This window comes from Papaver somniferum, unplaced genomic scaffold (genome assembly GCF_003573695.1).
Source record: "Papaver somniferum cultivar HN1 unplaced genomic scaffold, ASM357369v1 unplaced-scaffold_10, whole genome shotgun sequence".
In the NCBI taxonomy this organism is placed as follows: domain Eukaryota; kingdom Viridiplantae; phylum Streptophyta; class Magnoliopsida; order Ranunculales; family Papaveraceae; genus Papaver; species Papaver somniferum.
The window spans coordinates 11578620-11598809 of NW_020618825.1; the positions used below are offsets into that span (position 1 = coordinate 11578620).

At 35.5% G+C, this 20190-nt stretch overlaps 3 protein-coding genes and 1 long non-coding RNA gene across 5 annotated transcripts; 1 reads left to right on the forward strand and 3 right to left on the reverse strand.

Moving 5' to 3' along the window:
* The first annotated feature begins 1092 nt into the window (after positions 1 to 1092).
* LOC113325985 (translation initiation factor eIF-2B subunit alpha-like) lies at positions 1093 to 5709 on the forward strand. Its single transcript, XM_026573806.1, has 5 exons — positions 1093 to 1569; positions 3954 to 4106; positions 4185 to 4326; positions 4792 to 5033; positions 5274 to 5709. Exons 1-5 carry the CDS (start codon positions 1153 to 1155, stop codon positions 5478 to 5480), a joined length of 1161 nt encoding a protein of 386 aa, XP_026429591.1. The 5' UTR covers positions 1093 to 1152; the 3' UTR covers positions 5481 to 5709.
* A 345-nt stretch (positions 5710 to 6054) lies between these two features.
* LOC113326011 lies at positions 6055 to 7557 on the reverse strand. The gene is made up of 2 exons (XM_026573826.1): positions 7232 to 7557; positions 6055 to 7111 (listed from the first exon to the last, which is right to left on the reverse strand). Exons 1-2 carry the CDS (start codon positions 7314 to 7316, stop codon positions 6285 to 6287), a joined length of 912 nt encoding a protein of 303 aa, XP_026429611.1. The 5' UTR covers positions 7317 to 7557; the 3' UTR covers positions 6055 to 6284.
* Positions 7558 to 10143: 2586 nt separating this feature from the next.
* On the reverse strand, positions 10144 to 11497 carry LOC113326098. The gene is made up of 2 exons (XM_026573894.1): positions 11338 to 11497; positions 10144 to 11052 (listed from the first exon to the last, which is right to left on the reverse strand). The coding sequence occupies exons 1-2, from the start codon at positions 11402 to 11404 to the stop codon at positions 10430 to 10432; spliced, it is 690 nt and encodes a 229-aa protein (XP_026429679.1). The 5' UTR covers positions 11405 to 11497; the 3' UTR covers positions 10144 to 10429.
* A 3960-nt stretch (positions 11498 to 15457) lies between these two features.
* On the reverse strand, positions 15458 to 18794 carry LOC113326641. Of its 2 annotated transcripts, XR_003348438.1 has the most exons (6): positions 17375 to 18794; positions 16734 to 16882; positions 16283 to 16336; positions 16094 to 16167; positions 15887 to 15940; positions 15579 to 15785 (listed from the first exon to the last, which is right to left on the reverse strand). It is a non-coding gene; the product is annotated as an uncharacterized LOC113326641 (long non-coding RNA). The 2 variants fall into 2 exon arrangements; XR_003348437.1 differs by lacking the exon at positions 15887 to 15940 and having other exon boundaries at positions 15458 to 15827.
* Between the last annotated feature and the right edge of the window lie 1396 nt (positions 18795 to 20190).

Here is a 20190-nt window from a genome sequence, read left to right on the forward strand (position 1 = left end):
TTATGCCACTGTTGATCAAAATCTTATGTTAGTTGTCTGCAATGGTGGTAGTCGTGCATTCATTTATACCACTGTTGATCAAAAGCTTAATTATGTTAATCGTCTGCGCAATGGGGAATCACGACTATGAACGGAACTTCCTTTTTTATGGATCTTTTTATTTCCCAAATAAGAAAGGTGGGAGATGGTTGGGGTCGGTGGTCATGTAGTGGAAGATGGTGGGATGTGATTGGAGATGGAGAAGAAATAGTTTGTAAGTTGAGGTTTTCTTATTAATTTTTTCTTTGTTAGTAATTAGGGTGGTTTTATTGTTGGGCAGAAATAAAAAGTCAAAAGGTAGGATTTAGGATGCGTTGAAATTCGTATGAGTGGATAAGGCCTATTCTTATGCACATGCCAAAAAAAAATGTTGTTTGGCATATCAGGTGACATGGCAAATGAGTTCCTCCACTATGGTAGATATGTCAAACTTGATAAAAAATATATATTTAATTGTATTGGGTGGGATCCTAATAAATAAAAACTATATTTGTGTTGGTGTGGTGGGATATTTATAAAAAGTTTAGTATTATAATATAATTAGTGAGACCCTTTAAATATAAAAATATATTGAAAAAATGAAAAAGTAGGAGAGAAGGAGAGATTATATATATATATAATCACTCGGAAATAAAATCTTTATCGCTGGAGATAAAGAGAATATCGCCAGCGATAAAATCTCGATCGCTCAGCAAAGCGATAGAATCTTTATCGCTCGATGGAAATTCTGTCGTGTATGCCTATATGTCAAGACTGATATATAGACATATGAGTTTGGCAGTTTGGCATATCCATAATGGGTGCATATATATCAAATATCAGGATTTGCATGGCCTAAATGGGGCTGACAATTTATGTGAGTGGTAAATAGGAAAAGTGTGATGGCAAATAGGGAAAACCAAAAAAAATAAAAGATAAATCAGAACAAAAAGAAAACACAAATAAAAATCTGAACTCATTCGTATCTGACTCAACTGGTGCATCCGAGTAAGATACCGAGTCATTATAAAACCAACTACCAAGCACCTCCATATAGGGAGAGAGACAACCGAACCGATTCCAGTCAAAACCCAAACAAGAGAAATCGCTTTCATCATTCAGTGAGTTTGAAATATGTGGAAAAGATCAGCTTCCTTCATTCTTGATCAAAGACACGAAAACAACAAACCCCCTTTAGATCCTTCATCATCATCAAATCAAATGGCTGCTGAGAAAAACTCAAAAATCTCAGCATATTATCAAACAAGATCAGCGCATCATGCTGTTGTTACGAGTGATTGGTTAGCTCAATCACAAGAAGCTGCTATTGAATTTGATCCATCTACTAATGATTATCTTAAATCAAGTACTGGTAATTCTGGGGAGAAACCCTTTAGTGTGATTGATGAATTTAATCATTGGAGACAATTACCTGAATTAGCTGAAGCTGTTGCTGCAATATTAGCTTTGGCCTCTGTTATTCGGTTTAGTAAAGCTTCCACTATTATGGAACTTGAGAGGGAACTCAAAACTGCTTCTGATTCTCTAAAGGTATCTTCTTTTTTTATAAATCCCCACAAAAGTTTAGGTTTTTGTTTGTGAAATTAGGGTTTAGGGTTTCATTATATTTTTTTTTTCATTTTGAATTTGTGACAATTTGGGAATTAGTAATATCAAGTGCTGTAATTTGTGCTATAAGAGGTCTAATGAAGCAGTGGATGAATGTAGTTCTTCTTTATGATTTTCGCCCTGAGTACAAAATTCTTGATCGTACAACCATTTGCCCGATAAAAATTTATAATTTGCTAGAATTATTGTCTATTAGCTTACAAAAGAACCCCATTTGGTTAAATTTATTAAATCAAATTCAATAAAAAGTTCGGGTAGTGAATTGTTGTCCTGCAAAGATTATAAGCAGACTTTACAGTAAAAGTACCAATTTTGGTTGCAAACCTTTTAATTTCTATCATTAGCATCTCTAGGAATTCTGATTTTTGGTTCCAGTTTCTAGTATCGATCCACATCAATCAACTGGTTCACAGTCTGAAGATTACTAGAGGCGAAGGTAGAAGCCAAATGAGTACTCCTAGAAGGGACCCCCTTACCATTTCCAACTTCATAGTAATAGTTTTTCCTTACTACTTCAAAGGCTTTACATATTCCTTTCCAGATTCATGATCCCGAGGTACTCATGTTGACTCTAACTGGGTTACTATTTGGGAAATGTTTGTCTTTCAAAATTTGAGACTGTAAAGCATTAGGATTCTCAACCATCCTCTGAGCTAACTCAGCAAAAGAGCTTTGTTAAAAACATTAGATTTTTTTTATCTATATACCACCACAGATTTTAGGAATGGTAATACTGTCCCAAGATTAATAATTCCTTTACTTTGTTGATTCTTATTCCACCAAAACCTACAATGAATACTATCAATTGTATTAGTCAGCTTCTTTGGCAAGGGGAATACAGACATATGGTGAGTTGCAACAGACCCTAAAATAGATTACATAAGAGTAGTTAGTCTTCCAGGTTCCTAATCTATTATCAAACTTATCCAAAAGGCCATTAAATGACTCCATCTTGTTTCTCTGAAGCAGAAGTGGAACTTCTAAGTACTTAACCTGTAAGCCCATACTCTGTATGTTTAAGATACTAGCTATAAAATTAGGATTAGCCTTAAATAAAATTAGACAGGTTAAATAGATTTTTCAAGTACATTGAACTCTGCAACATTTGTAATGAATCTGCAAATTATATTTTCATAGAGTGTGAGGTTATTAAACATATCTGGTTTGCTACAGAGATGAAGTCGTATCCCAGTTACTGAATACATAGATAGGGCAACCAATTCAAGAAAGGAGAATGACATACACAAAAAAAAAAAGATAAGCAGCTCTCTGTCTGCACTTACATTTTTGATGAATAAGTTATTGCCTATTGGCAAAGAAAAACATCCCTACTATGTCAGTAAAGGATAATCTTACTCATCAGAGATAGGGAATATCTGAAGTGGAGATAGAGGTGTCGGAATCAGGTGATTTAGGAACGACTCAATTGGTGCTACCCATCAGAGTACCAAATTCTCTATCTTCTGACCTTTTGACTGACAAGAATATTATTAGTCTGCAAAAGAAGCTCAGGTGGTGAATTGCTTTCCTGCTGTATACACTTCTCTTTTGCAATCTAGAAGAAGCTCACTTTATATAGTCTGCAGTTCCAAAGATAAGCATTTTGTGAGAAACTGTTATTCTGCTCGAATCACTCCTTAATTAACCAACCATTCATTTGTCAACATTCCCTAGAGAGTGTGGTTTAACACCACCATCATCTATGGCAGTATCAGTGGATAAATTGAATGTGTCACTAACAATCATTGCTTTAAAATCACAGATTTTTCTATTACATGTTTATGGATATTCTCTCATTTTATGGTTCCATAGCCTATGCGGAGACATTCTCTTATCAGGACAACTATACTCAGAGAATCTGATCCTCTTTTGATAGTGACTCAACTCCTGCATGCTGACTGTTAGAGAACCAAACTCTGCATCTAAAATCCTCTTTTCCGACAAGAATTAGAATCCAACAGGATTTGTGTCTGTTAGGTTGCAAAAGAATACGAGGTGGTGAACTTTCCGGTGCTGTATACCAATTCTTTTTTATCCGGTCTTGTTTACTTAAGGAACGGATTGATATTTTGTTCTGTAGCGTCAACTACCTTTGCTTTTTAGTGGATGTGTATTAATTCTAGAACATTGTCACTATCACGTTGAAGGAATGATCTGTTGAGTGATTGACACATAATCTTTTAGTGACATATGTAGGAGTTTTTTCTCTGTCAATAACTAATGCATTATGTCAGTGAAGATTGAGAGCTTCTTATCTTTTATGTTATTCTCATATATTGAAATGGTTGCCCTATTTATATATCCAGTCATGGGATACGACTTCCATCTCTTTGACAGCTGGATGTGACTTGTTCATGCGATATGTAACCAGAACTTCAGCCTTGGAGTATGAGGACTTCGATGCTGCAAAGTTGCGCTTAATTGAGCGTGCTGAGAAATTCGGTGAAATATCTCGCAAGGTATAAAAACTTTTTATAGTTCGTGAAGTAATCAACATATGGTGGGATGTTATTTTGAAGTTATCCTTGCTCTTTCAGGCACGAAGAACCATTGCTATGCTCAGTCAAGACTTTATCTTCGACGGGTGTACAATCTTGGTGCATGGATATTCTAGAGTTGTAGTTGAAGTTCTGAAGTTAGCTGCACAAAATAAGAAACTGTTTCGAGTTTTATGCACAGGTTAGTTATCCTATTCTTGTGTTGCACTTGACTACCCTGTACTCTTGAGTGCATCAGTTCTGTCCTTCTAGTTGCAATGTGTTAACATAATCTCAGGGAAACTGATAGATTTGGAGGTATGTTAATTCTGATGATCTATTTAAAAATTTCTACACCAAGCTAGCTTTATTGACGAACTTGAGACATCCTATGTCTAACATTAATTTGGGCCCATGGAAACATCATAGCTATTTGAAAAATGCCATTTGATGATTCTGGTAAGCCAATTTAGCTGTATGTAATCTTGCAGATCGTTCTGCTTGGCAGAATCTGTGCAAACTTTGACCACAAGTCTACAATCTACGTGCATGATAGAATTTTTGCAGTCTGTGATAGTTACCTGTTTATATAGTTTGAAACTACCAACTACTATTGCGGTATTGCCTATTGGAGATCTTGATTTTCTTTTTTACTTTAAATGTGTAGAGGGAAGACCTGACCGAACAGGGTTGCGGTTCTCAAATGAGCTAGCAAAGCTGGATGTTCCTGTAAAGCTTCTTATCGACTCTGCAGTGGCATACACTATGGATGAGGTTGACATGGTATTTGTTGGGGCTGATGGAGTGGTAGAAAGTGGAGGTATAATCAACATGATGGGAACATACCAAATTGCATTGGTGGCTCACAGCATGAACAAGCCAGTTTATGTTGCTGCTGAAAGTTACAAGGTATGCTGAAGCAAGCATCTAATTTCCGTAGTCTAATGAATGAAATTCTATCCATCCATCATCAACCACATTAATACATTTTCGTGCATAAAAACTCGGAGAAATCTAGTTTGGAAAGCTTCCATTTTCTTTACTGCCATTGTCACACCATTTTTGCATCGGGGTGTAGCTTTTCTTACTATGGATCCAGTTTTACCACTTTGACAATTGACATCTTAAGTCTGTATTTTCTTTCTTCAGTTTGCACGTCTCTATCCTTTGGACCAGAAGGATCTAACCCCTGCTTTGCGTCCAATTGATTTTGGGGTTCCCATTCCATCTGGGGTAGAAGTGGAAACATCTGCCAGGGATTATACACCACCTCAGTACTTAACGCTTCTATTCACAGATCTTGGTGTTCTAACACCATCTGTAGTCAGTGACGAGCTCATTCAGCTTTACTTGTAGCGAGAATTCAACTATTAAATAATTTTAGTTTAACTGTTTGAGAATCTAGCTAGATGATGGTGAATATTTTTTTGTTGTTTTGAATTCTGACAATATGTGCCATCTTGAATTTTCTTCTGTAAGATTGCCTTGTTTTTGGTTAGAATTTTTTCAACTCTCATATGTTCATGTCTTTGTATAATGCGTACCTGAATAGTGTTACTGTTTTGGAAAACTGGTGTTTGAGCCGTATCATTTGTGTGAGCATGCTGCATGCGGATAAAGAACAACAAAGCATGGGGACGTTTGTTTTGCTTGACAATGTTTTTGGGTTGTACATTAATTTTCTTTGGAATTTTCATCAGTACTGAACTGCATGGATCTGAATAAGAAGCCAAGCGTTTGTTTGTAGCTGACTCAGCGTCTGGATCTGAGTCAACACCTGACTCGATGCAAGTCAGGTGTCGGTGTCGGACAGTTTTTCTTTTTAGTCAGCACCGCCTGACTGGCTACTCGACTCAGACCTGTTTGGATCCGGTAACAAAATGCCCATTGGACTAAGGCTAAGTAATGACTTGCATATTTTTGAGTCAGATAAGTCAGATTCATAAGTCAAACAAGTAGGTAGGTACATATTGGATACGTTAACAATACAAATACAGATCACTAGCTATAGATGAAAACAATGGACACCCACTTGCTTAATGAAAGAAGGATTAAACGAAGTATACGCTGCTTATTGATAGCTAATAGTTAAAAGTCTAACTTGATATCTCGTATCCTCGCATTAACAGCAGCTAGCTAATAACTGGATGATGGTTTCATTTAAATATTACTCACTGCATTGCCACTAATAATAACTGGACCAAGAGCTGTAGTTGATGATGGTAGGGTGGTAATGTTCTTGCAGCAACACCTACACCGTAACAGAGAAGGAGCACAAGCCATTTTCACTAATGAAGATCCTCTTGCCGAACATTCAGTTTTACAATAATCACGTGTGCAAAGGCTGCAATCCATTGTACGAGTTGGTATAAAGTTGCATATATTTTTTGGAGGTGTTGGCGAAGGTGGTGATTGGGATGGAGGTGGAGTTGAAGGTGGCGGTGGTGATGGAGAGAGTGGAGGTGGTTGGGGTGTGAGGTTTTCACAACAACACTGCTCATACCATTCATACACACGTACAGGAGGACCGGTACGTCCAGGAGAACCGGTACAATTTGCTACACACTCTGTTCTCACAGTCAACCTCCCTTTTTCTTTGCATTTTTCATCACATAAAGATTTATGAATGCAATCTTCTCCATCTGTACGTTTAATCTTTAGATATGTCTGTCCGGACATACATATATCATAATCATACGGAGCTGGGCCGCTAAAATCATCTGGATCTGGAGGAGGAGAAGGAGGACGGCTGGGTTGTGGCTCGGGAGAGGAAGACGGAAATCTTTCACAACAACATTTACACTGCACGGTACTATAACTTGGAAGGTTACACCTATATTCGACCATCGAAGTTCCCAAGTCCGAACATACTTCCATGCACCAAGATTGACAGTCGATGCAATTCCCCTGCCGCCATTTTACTACAGACTCTGAATCGATGTATATATTCCCAGGAGCGCATATATTCTTCCAGGCTGACACCATCCCTGCAAAATTATATCGATATTGTTGTTTAATTAATACTCACGGACAAGCAACCGGAAATCCCACAGCAGATGAACAATACATAGCTTATACGAATACACAGCTACACTAACACAATTTACCTGTACTTATAAAGAGGTATGCAAGTAGTGCAAAGACACTTGAGCTAAAAAAGAACCCAGGAGATCTTCTCCTAGTTGTTGCCATATTCACCGATGAAAGCTCTAGTTTTTTGTTCGAAGCTAGAAATTTTCTTCTTGTTCTGAACGTCGTTGAATTTTGGGAACACCGGCCATATCTGATCTAGCTATGAAGATCAGCATCTTAGTAACTTAATTACAAATAAATAGACAAACACGCACATGATTCTTGTATTTTATTTCAAACTATATTATTTATCATTAAGTATTTAAGCAATTTAACAGAGAATCAAAACAAAAATAATGAGATTTTGTTTTTAACTATCTAGCTCAACAACCATATGTCAGTCTCAACATGGGTTCCTGTCCCTGATAATGTTTTAAGATGCATGTTCAGACTGGGATTCACCCGAATATGTAATAAATTACTTCTCGTGTTCACAGGTGGTGTTTGTCGAGAATAGTCTCACATTGTTTGGGTTATTTGGTATTCTGCCATTAACAAGCCTCGAACATCTCTATCTTCATAAGTCGGTTTTTAAGGTTAATTAATTTTGCCTATGGTATATTTGAGCAGGCAATCTGTGATGAGTTCCATCACTGTGGTGACTGGTGAGATGGATTTAAGGTTAATTAATTTTGCCTATGGTATATTTGAGCAGGCAATCTGTGATGAGTTCAATCACTGTGGTGAGGTGGAACGGTCACCACAGTGCTTGTTTTAATTATACAGAGCCTAATAGTTCTTGTTTTAAGCCTAATTGGTCCCTTTTAGGTGAGTTTTTTTTGTTTGTTTGTTAGATGATCATTCTTCGCATGTTGTTTGTGATGGATCGAGGTGTTCACTTCTGTTTGAAATAAAAATCACGGTACCAGCTGAGTCAAGTTTAGGCTACCTACACGGCGGATTGGAGCTAACTGAGCTGACATATATGCTTGGTTTTTTATAATTGGCACGAAATATTTTCGGAATCCAATATGACTTGTTGGCAGTTGTAAACAATTATATCTGGAAGGCCAGAAAATACACGTAACTGCACGCCACAAATAATTAAAGGCTTCTCTTAAATATATCCCATGCGTTTATTAACCATAATCTATTTAAAATAAGTGTTTTATTTAACCAAACAGACCTTAAAAATCTTACACATAACCCACAAAATTATACAGCCCAAAATATTAAGATGACCATTAAACCCTAAATCTACAAAAAAAAAAACACGGTAATTATCTAATTTTGTATAATTAAGTTTACGTAAGATATTTGACATGATTAATGTTTTTTAAGAATAATCAATACCCTCAAGTAATTTTGATGCTATCATGATTGAGAAGAAAATCATCTTAGAGATTTTTGTTTTATAGATTGTGTTTACGGAGCTTTAGGAAAATGGTCGTAGAGAAAGAATCAAACCCTAAATTAGTTCCGTTTCGATTGATGTTGTTGTGGAAATTTTTGAACGCGTAATCGGGGGATACTAAAATTAATTGGGGGATATGAATTACTAATCCCATCCAATAGTGTCTGCTAAGGGGTGTTTTTTGGGGACGGAAATACTAAAATACCCTTCCAACTAAATTAAAATTTAAAACTAAAAACCAAATCAAAATCAAAATCAAAATCAAAATCAAACCCTAACAAGTTCTTAAAGATAGGTTAAATTGAATTGTTCTTGAGAAAGAAGAAGAAGAAGAAGAAGAAATGGCTTTATTGAGAAGGTACATGATACCCAATCATATTTAAAGTATTGTTGTTGTTTTAAAACTTCGTACGTGTTAGAATCATAAACTTTCAATCCACTCCCGGCTTGTGTTTATGATGAACACCCTACTGTTTTTTTGTTCCGGCATAGTTTTTAGGATGAATACCATGCCGGTACTAGTGCCGACATGGTTTTTTAGGATGAATACAATGTCGATACTTGCTATTTTAGACAATTTTTCTGTATGTTTTTGTCCTCAAACCGGCACGGTACACTTGGGAATCGACTATGCCGGCACTACTACCGGCATGCTCGATAATGAATTTTCTATGTCGGTAGTGTACTTCCAATTTCAAAATTGGGGGATATTATGTATCGGCATGGTGAAAGTATGAATACCATGCCGATTTGGTCACTGCCGGCATGGTATTCATACTTTTACCATGCCGGCACTGAGTTTTTCAGGCGCAACAATGGCGAATTCAATGAAATTTTTTTTCAATATATTAATACCTATATATGAGTAATTGGAGCACTTATACGTTAAACTAGTTTACTTTCCTGGGATGGTTCTTCACCTAAACCTTCATGATCATAAACATCTTGATTTGATGTTGTTGCATCAACAAATTCAATGATAACAATTTATTCTAATGATTATCAAACTAATCTGTTAACTTAACTAATTATATTTAACCACTAAACATAATTAGTAAGAGGTAGATTAGGAATTAGATAAAATACTTAGATAAGGGATGACCCTGATTTGATATTTAAATCCAGTTTTTGTCTTTTTCCTCTATCCCCAATTAGTTTTAGTATCTCCAATTGCGCGTTCTAATTTTTGAATGAAACATTTAGAATATAAACTCCAATTAATTTTAATATAATCATGATTAAGGAAAAAAATATCACTTTAGAGAGAATTAAAAATTAGGACTTATGTTGTTTTTAGGAGAAAAACTGACAACTGTAACCAATTTGAAATATGATGAAGTATGATTAAAAGATAAATTATGGTTTATTTTGATTTTGAATAAGTAGAAGAACATAAGTTTAATTGTTAGCGAAAATTAGGACGTGTTTAGATTGTCATTTTAACTTCAACTTTTTGGGTTACAATTAATAAATGTATGGGCTATATTTAAGAAAAACCTAATTAAAACATCGGCACACATACGAAAAAAAAACTTATAAGGAGCCAAATAGGAGTTTACTAAAACTAAAAATAAGCCAATTTTACCAACTCAGGGAGACAAAGCATAGCGAGGATGATGAGGATGAAATAAACGAGCACAAAATGCTTTAATAAAAACAAGAGGGAGTACACATACAGACTAACTAATGAAACAATAATAACTAATGCTGATAATTCCATACTTCTCCTAATTAACTGCAGCAAACGATAGCACTAATCCATCATTAGTTGTAACGTACGTAGCAACTAGTAATCAAAACTCTAGGTAATTGTGAATGATCATGGAGATTCCGCTAGTTTGTAATTGCACGGTCCCTGACCTGGCAAGATCTGAATACTGAGCTCAGTCTGACAAGTAGGTGGTGGTGGGGGTGGGCATGGAGGTGGAGGCGGTGATGGATCTGCACAACAACACTGCTCAAACCATTCATACCTAGCTTCAGGATAAACGAAACCACCTGCTACGCACTCTGACCTTGCCATCGGAATCTTTTTTCTGTTGCAGTATTCCTCACATACAGGTTTATGCATACAATCAAGCCCATCATCATGATAAAACACCCTATATTCTTGACCACTCTGACATATATTATAATGTTGTGGCCAGAGGCCCTCAAATTCAAATTGAGATTGAGGTGCCGGAGGAGGAAGTGGTGGCGATGGTGGGGAGGAGGGTGATGGTGGTGATCTTCCTCTTCCACAGCAGCACCTACATCTTATGGTGTTAGATGATACAAGGCATCCATGGTTTACCTGTGGAAGTCCCAAGACCAAACATTGTTCATCACACCAATCTATGCAAAATTGGCAAGTTGCACCCCCTGGTGGAAGTGGGGTGCTGGTTGAGTCCATGTATATATCCCCTGGAATACAAAGATCTCTCTTCCACGCTGACGCCATCTCTGCAATAAATAATTGTTCATAGGTAATCTTGCAACATATTTGACCAATCACTTCGGACACGAGTATATACCCATATATCATATGTGATCTTCCATATATGACTATCAAGACAGAAAAACTATGAAAACACCTTTAATTGCAACAACAGAAATCTTGCAACCTATTTTCCCACCATAACAAAAGCTTATAATGTTTTAGTACGGTTATCACACTGCGATTCAAATACAACACGAGGCGCCGTCTGCAAAGCAGATCGACCAACAAAATTTATATACAAAACTTACCTAAGGAAAGAATGAGGCATACGATTGTTGCAAAGAACCAAGGAGATCTTCTCCTTGTTAGTTCCATTTCCACCTCGCTAGATCAACAACTACTCTCCTGTAACAGTTTTTCTTGGACCTTTTTTTCCTTTACTCTTGTATGTTTATAATACGGCTTTTAGAATTTGCTCTTTATAAAGGGTAACAAAACTATAACAATACACACAACTCGATTGCATCTCCCATGTGCTTTTCAAACCACATATATTTTCTTAGCGACTTGCGTCAACACAAAATTGGTCAATTAATCCAATAATGACAATTTTTGGGTGAAAAAGACGTGTAAAATTTGATACTTTTTAAATGGACGAAAATGTAAAAATAACTAGGATGTAAACAGTTTCATCCTGCCCATATTCAAATACTTTTTCTTATTTTTAATTTACATCATGATGCATCCAGTTTCATTCTCACTCTTTTTCAAGTTTAAGTCAGAATAAATCCAGTTTCATTCTTGCTATTTTTTTTCGTGTGCATTTCACTCATACTAATTTTTACTCGTACATTAGAATCATATTTTAAAAATATTTGGGAAAATGGTCCATTTTTGATTGTATCAACCCAACAAAATTTGTTGCTCAAAAGTAATTAAGATTTCCACGTAAGAGCGTGCATCACCATCTATGAAAATGCCGAGGCAACCTTCCCTAATATTAAATCAGTGTACGTCCATCTACTACTAAGATACCCACTTAGACACAGTGTACTACTAATCAATACATGCAAGATCTGAGCAGGCTACAATTAAATTTAATTCAAGAGCAAACAAAAATATAGGTAAGGGATATTTGTTTCATTCATTTTCGGAATCATATAATCCAAAATAAATTAATATTGAAGCAATTCAGCAGAGAATCAAAACAGATTGTTCAATGGGATTTTGTTTTTACTGCCCATGTGTTACTGAAAAGAAATGGATGTTTGATTAATTTTATCTCTTACACAAACAAAATGATAATACAATTTAAAGGAGAATTTTTGTTTTAGTTTGACACCCAATGATCCATTTGAACGTGGTATTTTCTCTCGATGATGCTGACATGCATGTTTTACGGGTAACATGGACCTTGAGATCTTCATTAATTTGTCAATTTACTAATTTCATAGTGATAAAGTCCAGACTCTAGTTACAGAACCTTAATCAAGAAAGCCACTGGTGCTTACAATCAGTAAGGACCTCTCAGATTTTTCCTTGTAGCAGGTGCACATTGTGTAACTATGTACCCCTACGAGTGATATATGCCACAACTTAAAATTTAACTCGAAATAGCTAACACCTATATACAAGGTCGGATAAAGTCTGGAGCTAGTAGCTACCAAATATGTATAATTGCTCCCTCTTTTTCTTACAATTTTTATTTGGAAGAACCTATGAACAAAAAGAAAGGGGTGCGCAGTGCATATATAAATAGTGTATTTTACCATGTTGATGAGAGGGTAAGGAATTAAGATTTCTCATTAAAAATAAAGTATTATGCTCCATCTACAAACACCACATGATCACCGAAGGAATAATATTCCAAACATAGGAAGCTTGAGCATTAATTAGTACTCGGTTCCGAGATAAAATAGCTAATAATTTTTTTTGTAGGTACTTTTTCTTTTTTTCCTTAGGTATAATAGTGGCCCTCAGAACTACACCGCATACTAGAACTCGGTTTCATCGAGATAAAATAACTAATAATTTTTTTTTGCAGGTATTTTGTTTTTTCTTTTTTTTCTCCATTGATATAACAATGGTCCCTAGAATTATATACATAAAATTGGTTAAAAAGACCAAAATCAATAATTCCTGGGTGAAAAGGACATTTAGATTTTGATACTGTTTAAATGGAAAAAAATGTAAAAATAATCAGGATGTAAACAGTTTCATCCTACCTATTTTTAAATAATTTTTGTTATTTTTAATTTACATCAGGATGCATCTAGTTTCATCCTTGCTATTTTTTAAGTTTAAGTCAGGATGAATCCAGTTTCATCCTTGCTAATTTTTTGGTGTCCATTTCACCCATAATAATTTTTACTCGTCCATTTGAACCATGCTTTAAAAATATTTGGACAAATGACCCATTCTGTGTACATTAGCCTAGAATTCAACATGCTATTACAGGGGTTTGATGAAATGACGAGGGTACTAAGTACACCATAATATTTTCGATATCAACCTATAAGTCTGATACCTTGCGTGATATAATATAGACAGAGTACTGTCAACAAGATAGCAACCACAAGGTATACACTTGGTATATACTTACTGGTTCGAAATCGAACCTAACTATAGGGATCAACACAAGTGTTTGAGATAAATGTCCAGTGTATCTACTTTTAATTATAATTAAAACAATAATTATAATTGCAGAAAGTAAAAATAAAGATACAACAAGATTTTGTTAACGAGGAAACTGCAAATACAGAAAAATCCCGAAACCTAGTCCAGTTTTGAATACTCTCAAAATTAAGCCGTTATACAAAGACACCACCAACTTCGTATAGTTAAGACCAAGTAACATACTCCTAGTTACCTAGTTTCCTCAGTACTTGTGCCTATAACCAATCTGGCCAACACAAGTGAATCCTAAGATATAGTCCACTATCTTAAGTTGCTTCAATCTCTCTAAAGACTTTAAGCACTCAATTTTTCGATCGTCTTTCATACAACAAATGATTAATATTTTTTGTAATGACTCTCCTATCTCAGGAAGTTAATCAGAGATATGTATGTTGAGCGTGGAAAAGTTTTTTCTATTTATAATCAATTAAACTCCTTGTCGGGTTTAGGTTTTCCAAGATATGGATTAATAAGTTAACTAGATCAAGTCAAACAGAACAACCATATTCAGAAACTGAAGAGTACCACCAAATGATATATAGCTTGTCGATCTAAATACGACTAGCAATAATAAGTCTATCAAGATATAAACTAGATCCAGTCGGATCCTAGCCGATCAAGTTTGTGCATGAAGCATATCACAAAGATACGAAACCAATAAGAAAAATCTTCTTGTCTTTAAATCTTCAATAGTCTTGTGTTCTTGCAAAATAACAAACTTAATTCCAACTTATGATCGATCACGCAGAGAACGGAGTCCCAAGTCAACGTCGGATCTAAAATCAAATCTGAACTACCACTAATCTCTTGATCTAGTTTGAGTGACCTTATGTCAGAAGAGAAGGCTCTCAAGAATAATCAAACTATGTGCAATCAAGAGTTAACAACCGTTAGTCAATCAAATCAATAATCTAAAACTAAAATAACAATGCAATTCTAGTTTCCCACCAATGGTACTAGTATACGCTTTTGGATCCCAAAGAAGTCTTTCAACTAACGGACATAAGAGATTTCGCCTGATTAGGTTACTCTCCTCTCTAAGATAGTATTACAAGTAATACTATTAGTTGGCTACAGCAGTGACTACGAAACGAAGTGCCTGCCTCCGGATGAGTTTGTAAGAAGAACAAAATTCATTTTTTATAGACCAATGTAGTTTGGACACCAATGAATTTCCATAACCGAAAATATTCTCAAAATAAGCAATAAAGTACCTAAATTCGGTTTTGTCTAATTCCAACCAATATCCAACTATATTACCGAAATCTCTCTTTGACAACTCAATATTAGATAGTACTTAACTAATAAATCTTTCCAGAGATATGTTTTACTTGCTGGTAAAAAAGAAACATATTCATTGGAAAATCTCAAAAGATTCTCAACCACACTACACCATTTTAAGGTATTATCAACCTGCCATAGATGTTGCTAAACGGGGTCGCAACAGGCTTTTGCCGTTGCTAAACACGGTGTCGCAATTTTTAGCAACCGCGTAAGCTTTGTTGCGAATCTCGGTCAGCAATGGCAGGCGCTGTTGAGAAATTTTTTATTCGCATGCCGTTGCGAATTTTTTTAGCAACAGAAAAAAATAGGCTAAAAATGATGCTACAACTTAAATTTTAAGCCATGGCTCCATTTTTAGCCACGGCTCCATTTCTAAGCCACGGCTCAAAAAATTAAGTTTCCATGTTTCATATGGAAATCCAATCCAGCAAAACTACATATCTACAAAGTATTCCACACACCATACACACAACAAAGTAAGAAATCCATTAAAATTTACAAGAATCACACAAATACAACATAACTTGCTGTAAACTCAATTTCACACCAAGGGAATCTTATCAAATGTTTTAAAGAAAAAGAAACTCTTACAGTTGAAGTCTTCAAGAAAAAAAAAACTGAAATACAAATAAGTGAAGTACCTTCTCATGCAAAGTTCTCATTGACTAGCATATGACATCAAATTATAAATGCTGCACCATGTACAAAAAAATGGAGATAGCGCCTTCCAGGTTTATATACTGATGCAACCTTTTCATAGATACTTGTGATAACAAGGCTTTTGCAGTGACCACATCTGCAAAGGAAAAAAAAGTGTATAAGGATTCATGGACCACACCTGCAAAGGAAAAAAAAACGTGTATGAGGTTTCATGGAATAGCAAGCATTTCATCATACCGCTCCAACGTCACTCTTATTCAGCCCCATACCAAATACAACAGTAGCAACAACCTTCAAATACGGGAAGAAAAAAAAAAGGAAACAAGAACAACAGTAAATACTTCATGATTGCATCCTGCAAAGTTGCACAAGGACCCAATAATGTAACAATATACTTAATATATGATAACAGTTTGGATGAGCTATTTAGAAAGTACATCTTACCACTCTTATCTTATTCGACAAAATAACTCTCGAGTTCGACTCCTATCTTTTGCTGGGATACCGCTATGGTAGCTCTACAGAGCAACAATCAACATAACATGTTATTGTTAAGCAAGCAAATTCTACATATGTAGAGTAAGAACTTGCAATCAACTTGATTAGCAAGATCTAGGATAGCAAAAAACACACCTTTGCAGAAACGTTGTTATCATGAAGATATTTACTAAGCAACTCAGCCTCAGACTGCAGGAAAAGTGAATACTCCACGTGAGTACCAAATAACAACGGCATACAGACATGACAGAGACAAAAAACACATGCTCCTAAGTATTCACTAAGTTTAACTAATTAGCTTAACAACTCTAACAAAAAACACATGCTCTTAAGTTTGTGTTCATGCGGCATGAATAGGTGTAGATGACAGAACATGGCAGTAACATCATTAAAAGCACATGGAATTTATATCCTACAAGAAGAAAATGCAACAAATAGGCAACTGTCACCAACATTGCATCACTGAAATATTAATGAAGGTGTAAATCATTTCATGCAATACAGCCAAAAACATCTTACAATTAAAGGCTGTAATTAAGGGGTCAAGAGGCAAATACAAAGTTGTATTTTGTTGTAGAAGACATACCTTCCAGCATACGGCAAAAATGAACAGTCCTTGGGAGTTAGTTACCCTCATCTCAAACCTAGCCAGCAATTCCCAAGTCATCAGGATCCATGCTACCTCGTCCATGCTGTTCTATTGATTAAGGAGCAGTATTCTATCAAATTCTGGACCTGCAACACAAAAACAAAAAGGATAAATCAAGTTGAGCTATCAACCCCATCTATAATTCAGTCGGCGATAGGAGTTGTAGGAGTATTTCAGCCAAATACTACACAGATTCATGTACATTCAACACATATAAACCCCTTGTACCCGAGTCTAATCCCTTTTTCATATCAACAACAACAACTAAAGCTTCATCACTTCTCCAATCATTAATATCTCTAAGTCCTATAACCTTGTACGTCACTTCAACCTCTATTAGAAACAATCACCACTATTTACTTCATCTGCAATTCTCAACGCAAAAACCTTTATTCTAATTTGGGGAAGAACAGGAGACCTAATTTTCTTAATCCTTCACCTGAACTTAATTGCACTTAGAATTTCAGCAAAATCTTCAATTAACATAAAACCCATCCAGATAAACAACCAAATATCAAACAATTACACAAAAACATGAACAATTTGAGGAAACCCTAGTTTTGGTCTCTCTGAAATACCTTTCCTTGCAAATCTGAATCAACTAATTGAATCATCATCACCACCATCCTCCACTCCTCGATATCACTATACTTTTCTTGATTCTTCCTTCCAAAATTAAACTCTAACGATCAATTTCACAGCAGCACCACTTTTGCTTCACTCGGTGCTCAGCCAACTTTATCTGTAGCACCATCTTCTTTAATTCATCAATCTACAAAGCTTTCATGAATCCCTCACACAAAAGAACCTCAAATCTCTGAGATTGAAGTCGACAGAAAGAAAGAAAGAAGACAACAGAGGAAGAAGGAAAAGAAGAGAAAAATGATTTCTCTTCGAATGACTTTTGGGATAAGACGATACGGAGAAATCGAGGAAAGAAAGATAAGCAGAAAAATGGTTTTAAAAGGGAGATTTGAGATGGGTTTTGATCAGGTATGAAGTAGTAATGTTTGCATGGGTTTAATTTTGATTTCAGTTCCTCATGTTCTTCCCCAAATTAGAATTAGGGTTTCTGAATTCATTGGAAATTAGAGTTGAGTTGATTAAGGAGAAATTAAAGGTTGGGTATGGTTGGTATGAAAAGTTAGAATTATCTTCTGAACTCAGAATTAGAAAATATAGGATTTGGAATTGGTTATAGGGTTTCTGAGAATCAGGGATGTTGATAGAGATTTGGGAGTTGTTAGTCTGAAGACAAGTTGATGATTTGAGTCAGGTGAAGAAGAACTTGAATTCTATTATCTGAGTAGTTCTAATTGAGGTAATTGTTCTACTCTGTAATTTTAGGTAAAGTTGTGAAAGTTTGATGGTTGAATTTATGAATATATAAATGAGATGGGATTGAAATGGTTATGTGAATATGTAATGGAATTGCAGATTAAATTTATGCATTGAATTACAGTTGAGGATTATATGCTTGAGATGTAGAAGTTGGTGTGTTGTGTGGAATTGAATGTAAGTTATGGTCATCCTATAGTTTTAATGGTGTTGTTAAAGAAGAGCTTAATGAGAATATTTTAGTATCAGTGGTATGGTAATGAAAGTATACAAAGGTAGTGGTGTTGCTGGTGAACTGAGTTGGGTGTTTTGAAGATGTTCTGGTGGTGGATGAAGCTGACAAATGTTATATGAGTTGTACTCGGCGTTAGTGAACTGATGTAAATGTGTTGTTTGAGTTGAGGATATTATTTACATTTGCTGGTACTAATGGCATGAAATGAAGTTGAAGTTATGATGCAGTTCGTATTAGGTTACAGAGAACTGTGATGAGTTTCAGGGAATGTAGTGGAACTAAATACAGATGTTTAAGCATAAGTTGGTTGTTATGTTGATAGCAGTGGCCTTAGTGAAAGCCTACAACTGCAATTACAGGTAAACTTAGTTTCGTGTTGTAATTGAGTTATGAAGTTTGTTTAAAATGAAAACAAGAAGAAGATAATATAAGAAATAGAATCGAGGTTTGTTTGCAATAGAAGTATGCATGTTAGTCACCCTAGTCAGTCTAGCCGACTCAATCTATTTACCTGACTTACTGTATCTGACTGAGTTAACTCAGTGACTAGACCTGACCAGACTTGACTCAGTGTACCTTGACCGATTTGACTCAGTTGACCATTGACTTGACCTTTGATTGACATTTACCGTTGGTTGACCGTTAGTGACTGTTATTTGACTCAGTTGGACTGGACGTTAGTTTTAATGGGCTTGTTTAGTGGACTTAGGCTTAGGGCTAGTTTTACTAGTTTGTTGATTTGGATCTCTTATGGCCTGAGATAGCATTTGATTCCTTCTACAAAGTTGTAGATATCTTTAAGATTTACCTGATGGACTATAGAACCAATCTTATTGAATTAGTAAACCTTAGATATGTTACAGATAGGGCTGTTCATGGTCGGTTTTGTTTCGGTTTCTAGCCAAACCAAAACCGAAACCAATACTATCGGTTTCTTAAAATATGAACCAAACCAATCCATTAACCATTGGTTCGGTTTCTTAATGGTTCTAACCGGTTTCGGTTTATTCCAGCGGATATCGGTTAACCGACTGCTATGTCAGTTTCAGGAAACTGAAAGTTCAAATCTAAGAAAAAAAAACATAGTTCAAAGATTTTCAAACCTACCTACAGGCTACAGACATTCACATTCCATACACAATCCAAATTCATAACATTCTTAAACACAATTCAAAAGATAAAGATTAGTAGATTACATCTTCTTTCAGTTTCACCAAAACTTATATAAAAAAATAAACTAAGCAAGTGCCACCTAACTACCTAAACATCCACAGTCTCCATAACATCTAAACAACATCGACACTTTCCAGCTATGCATCCACAAAATCAACTGATAGCTTCAGACTTTCCAGGGTTGCTGACTGCATGTATATGAAAATGGCAAGCAACTGGTAATTAGAATCTAATTCACGTATATTTCCACTAATCATGATGGCAAGCAATACATGAAAATGCTAACAGTGAAAAGACGTGACATGTAAACACACCATCAGGAGGACAATGTATCCACTAAATTAAACCTTCTGGGATTATATTTGATTTTGGTTTCGAACTTCGGAATCTATCTTTCTTTGCTAACTGAACATGATTAATCCAACTATTTTTACCAGGTAATAACTTAACAGGTTTAAGAGGCACTAAATTAGCACATTAAGACTTTAAATTAAATCCAAAGAAAACACCATGTGTTTCACTTTTACAATGCAATAGAAGTTCGCGAACGTATAAGTCCAATGCAATTCTAGTTTGAATGAAAATATTGTTTATCCCTTCTGATTTCCTGAAACTAGATGGCTAACACGTACATTAAGCATCTTAAAG

Bases quoted from the DNA above. Each gene is read 5' to 3' on its own strand.
- LOC113326098 (XM_026573894.1), bottom strand. From the start codon at position 11,404: ATGGAACTAACAAGGAGAAGATCTCCTTGGTTCTTTGCAACAATCGTA. The intron at 11,053-11,337 runs GTAAGTTTTGTA...TATTTATTGCAG, and splicing joins ATGCCTCATTCTTTCCTTAG to AGATGGCGTCAGCGTGGAAG.
- LOC113326011 (XM_026573826.1), bottom strand. From the start codon at position 7,316: ATGGCAACAACTAGGAGAAGATCTCCTGGGTTCTTTTTTAGCTCAAGT. The intron at 7,112-7,231 runs GTAAATTGTGTT...ATAATTTTGCAG, and splicing joins ATACCTCTTTATAAGTACAG to GGATGGTGTCAGCCTGGAAG.
- LOC113325985 (XM_026573806.1), top strand. From the start codon at position 1,153: ATGTGGAAAAGATCAGCTTCCTTCATTCTTGATCAAAGACACGAAAAC. The intron at 1,570-3,953 runs GTATCTTCTTTT...TTATATATCCAG, and splicing joins CTGCTTCTGATTCTCTAAAG to TCATGGGATACGACTTCCAT. The intron at 4,107-4,184 runs GTATAAAAACTT...TTGCTCTTTCAG, and splicing joins TCGGTGAAATATCTCGCAAG to GCACGAAGAACCATTGCTAT.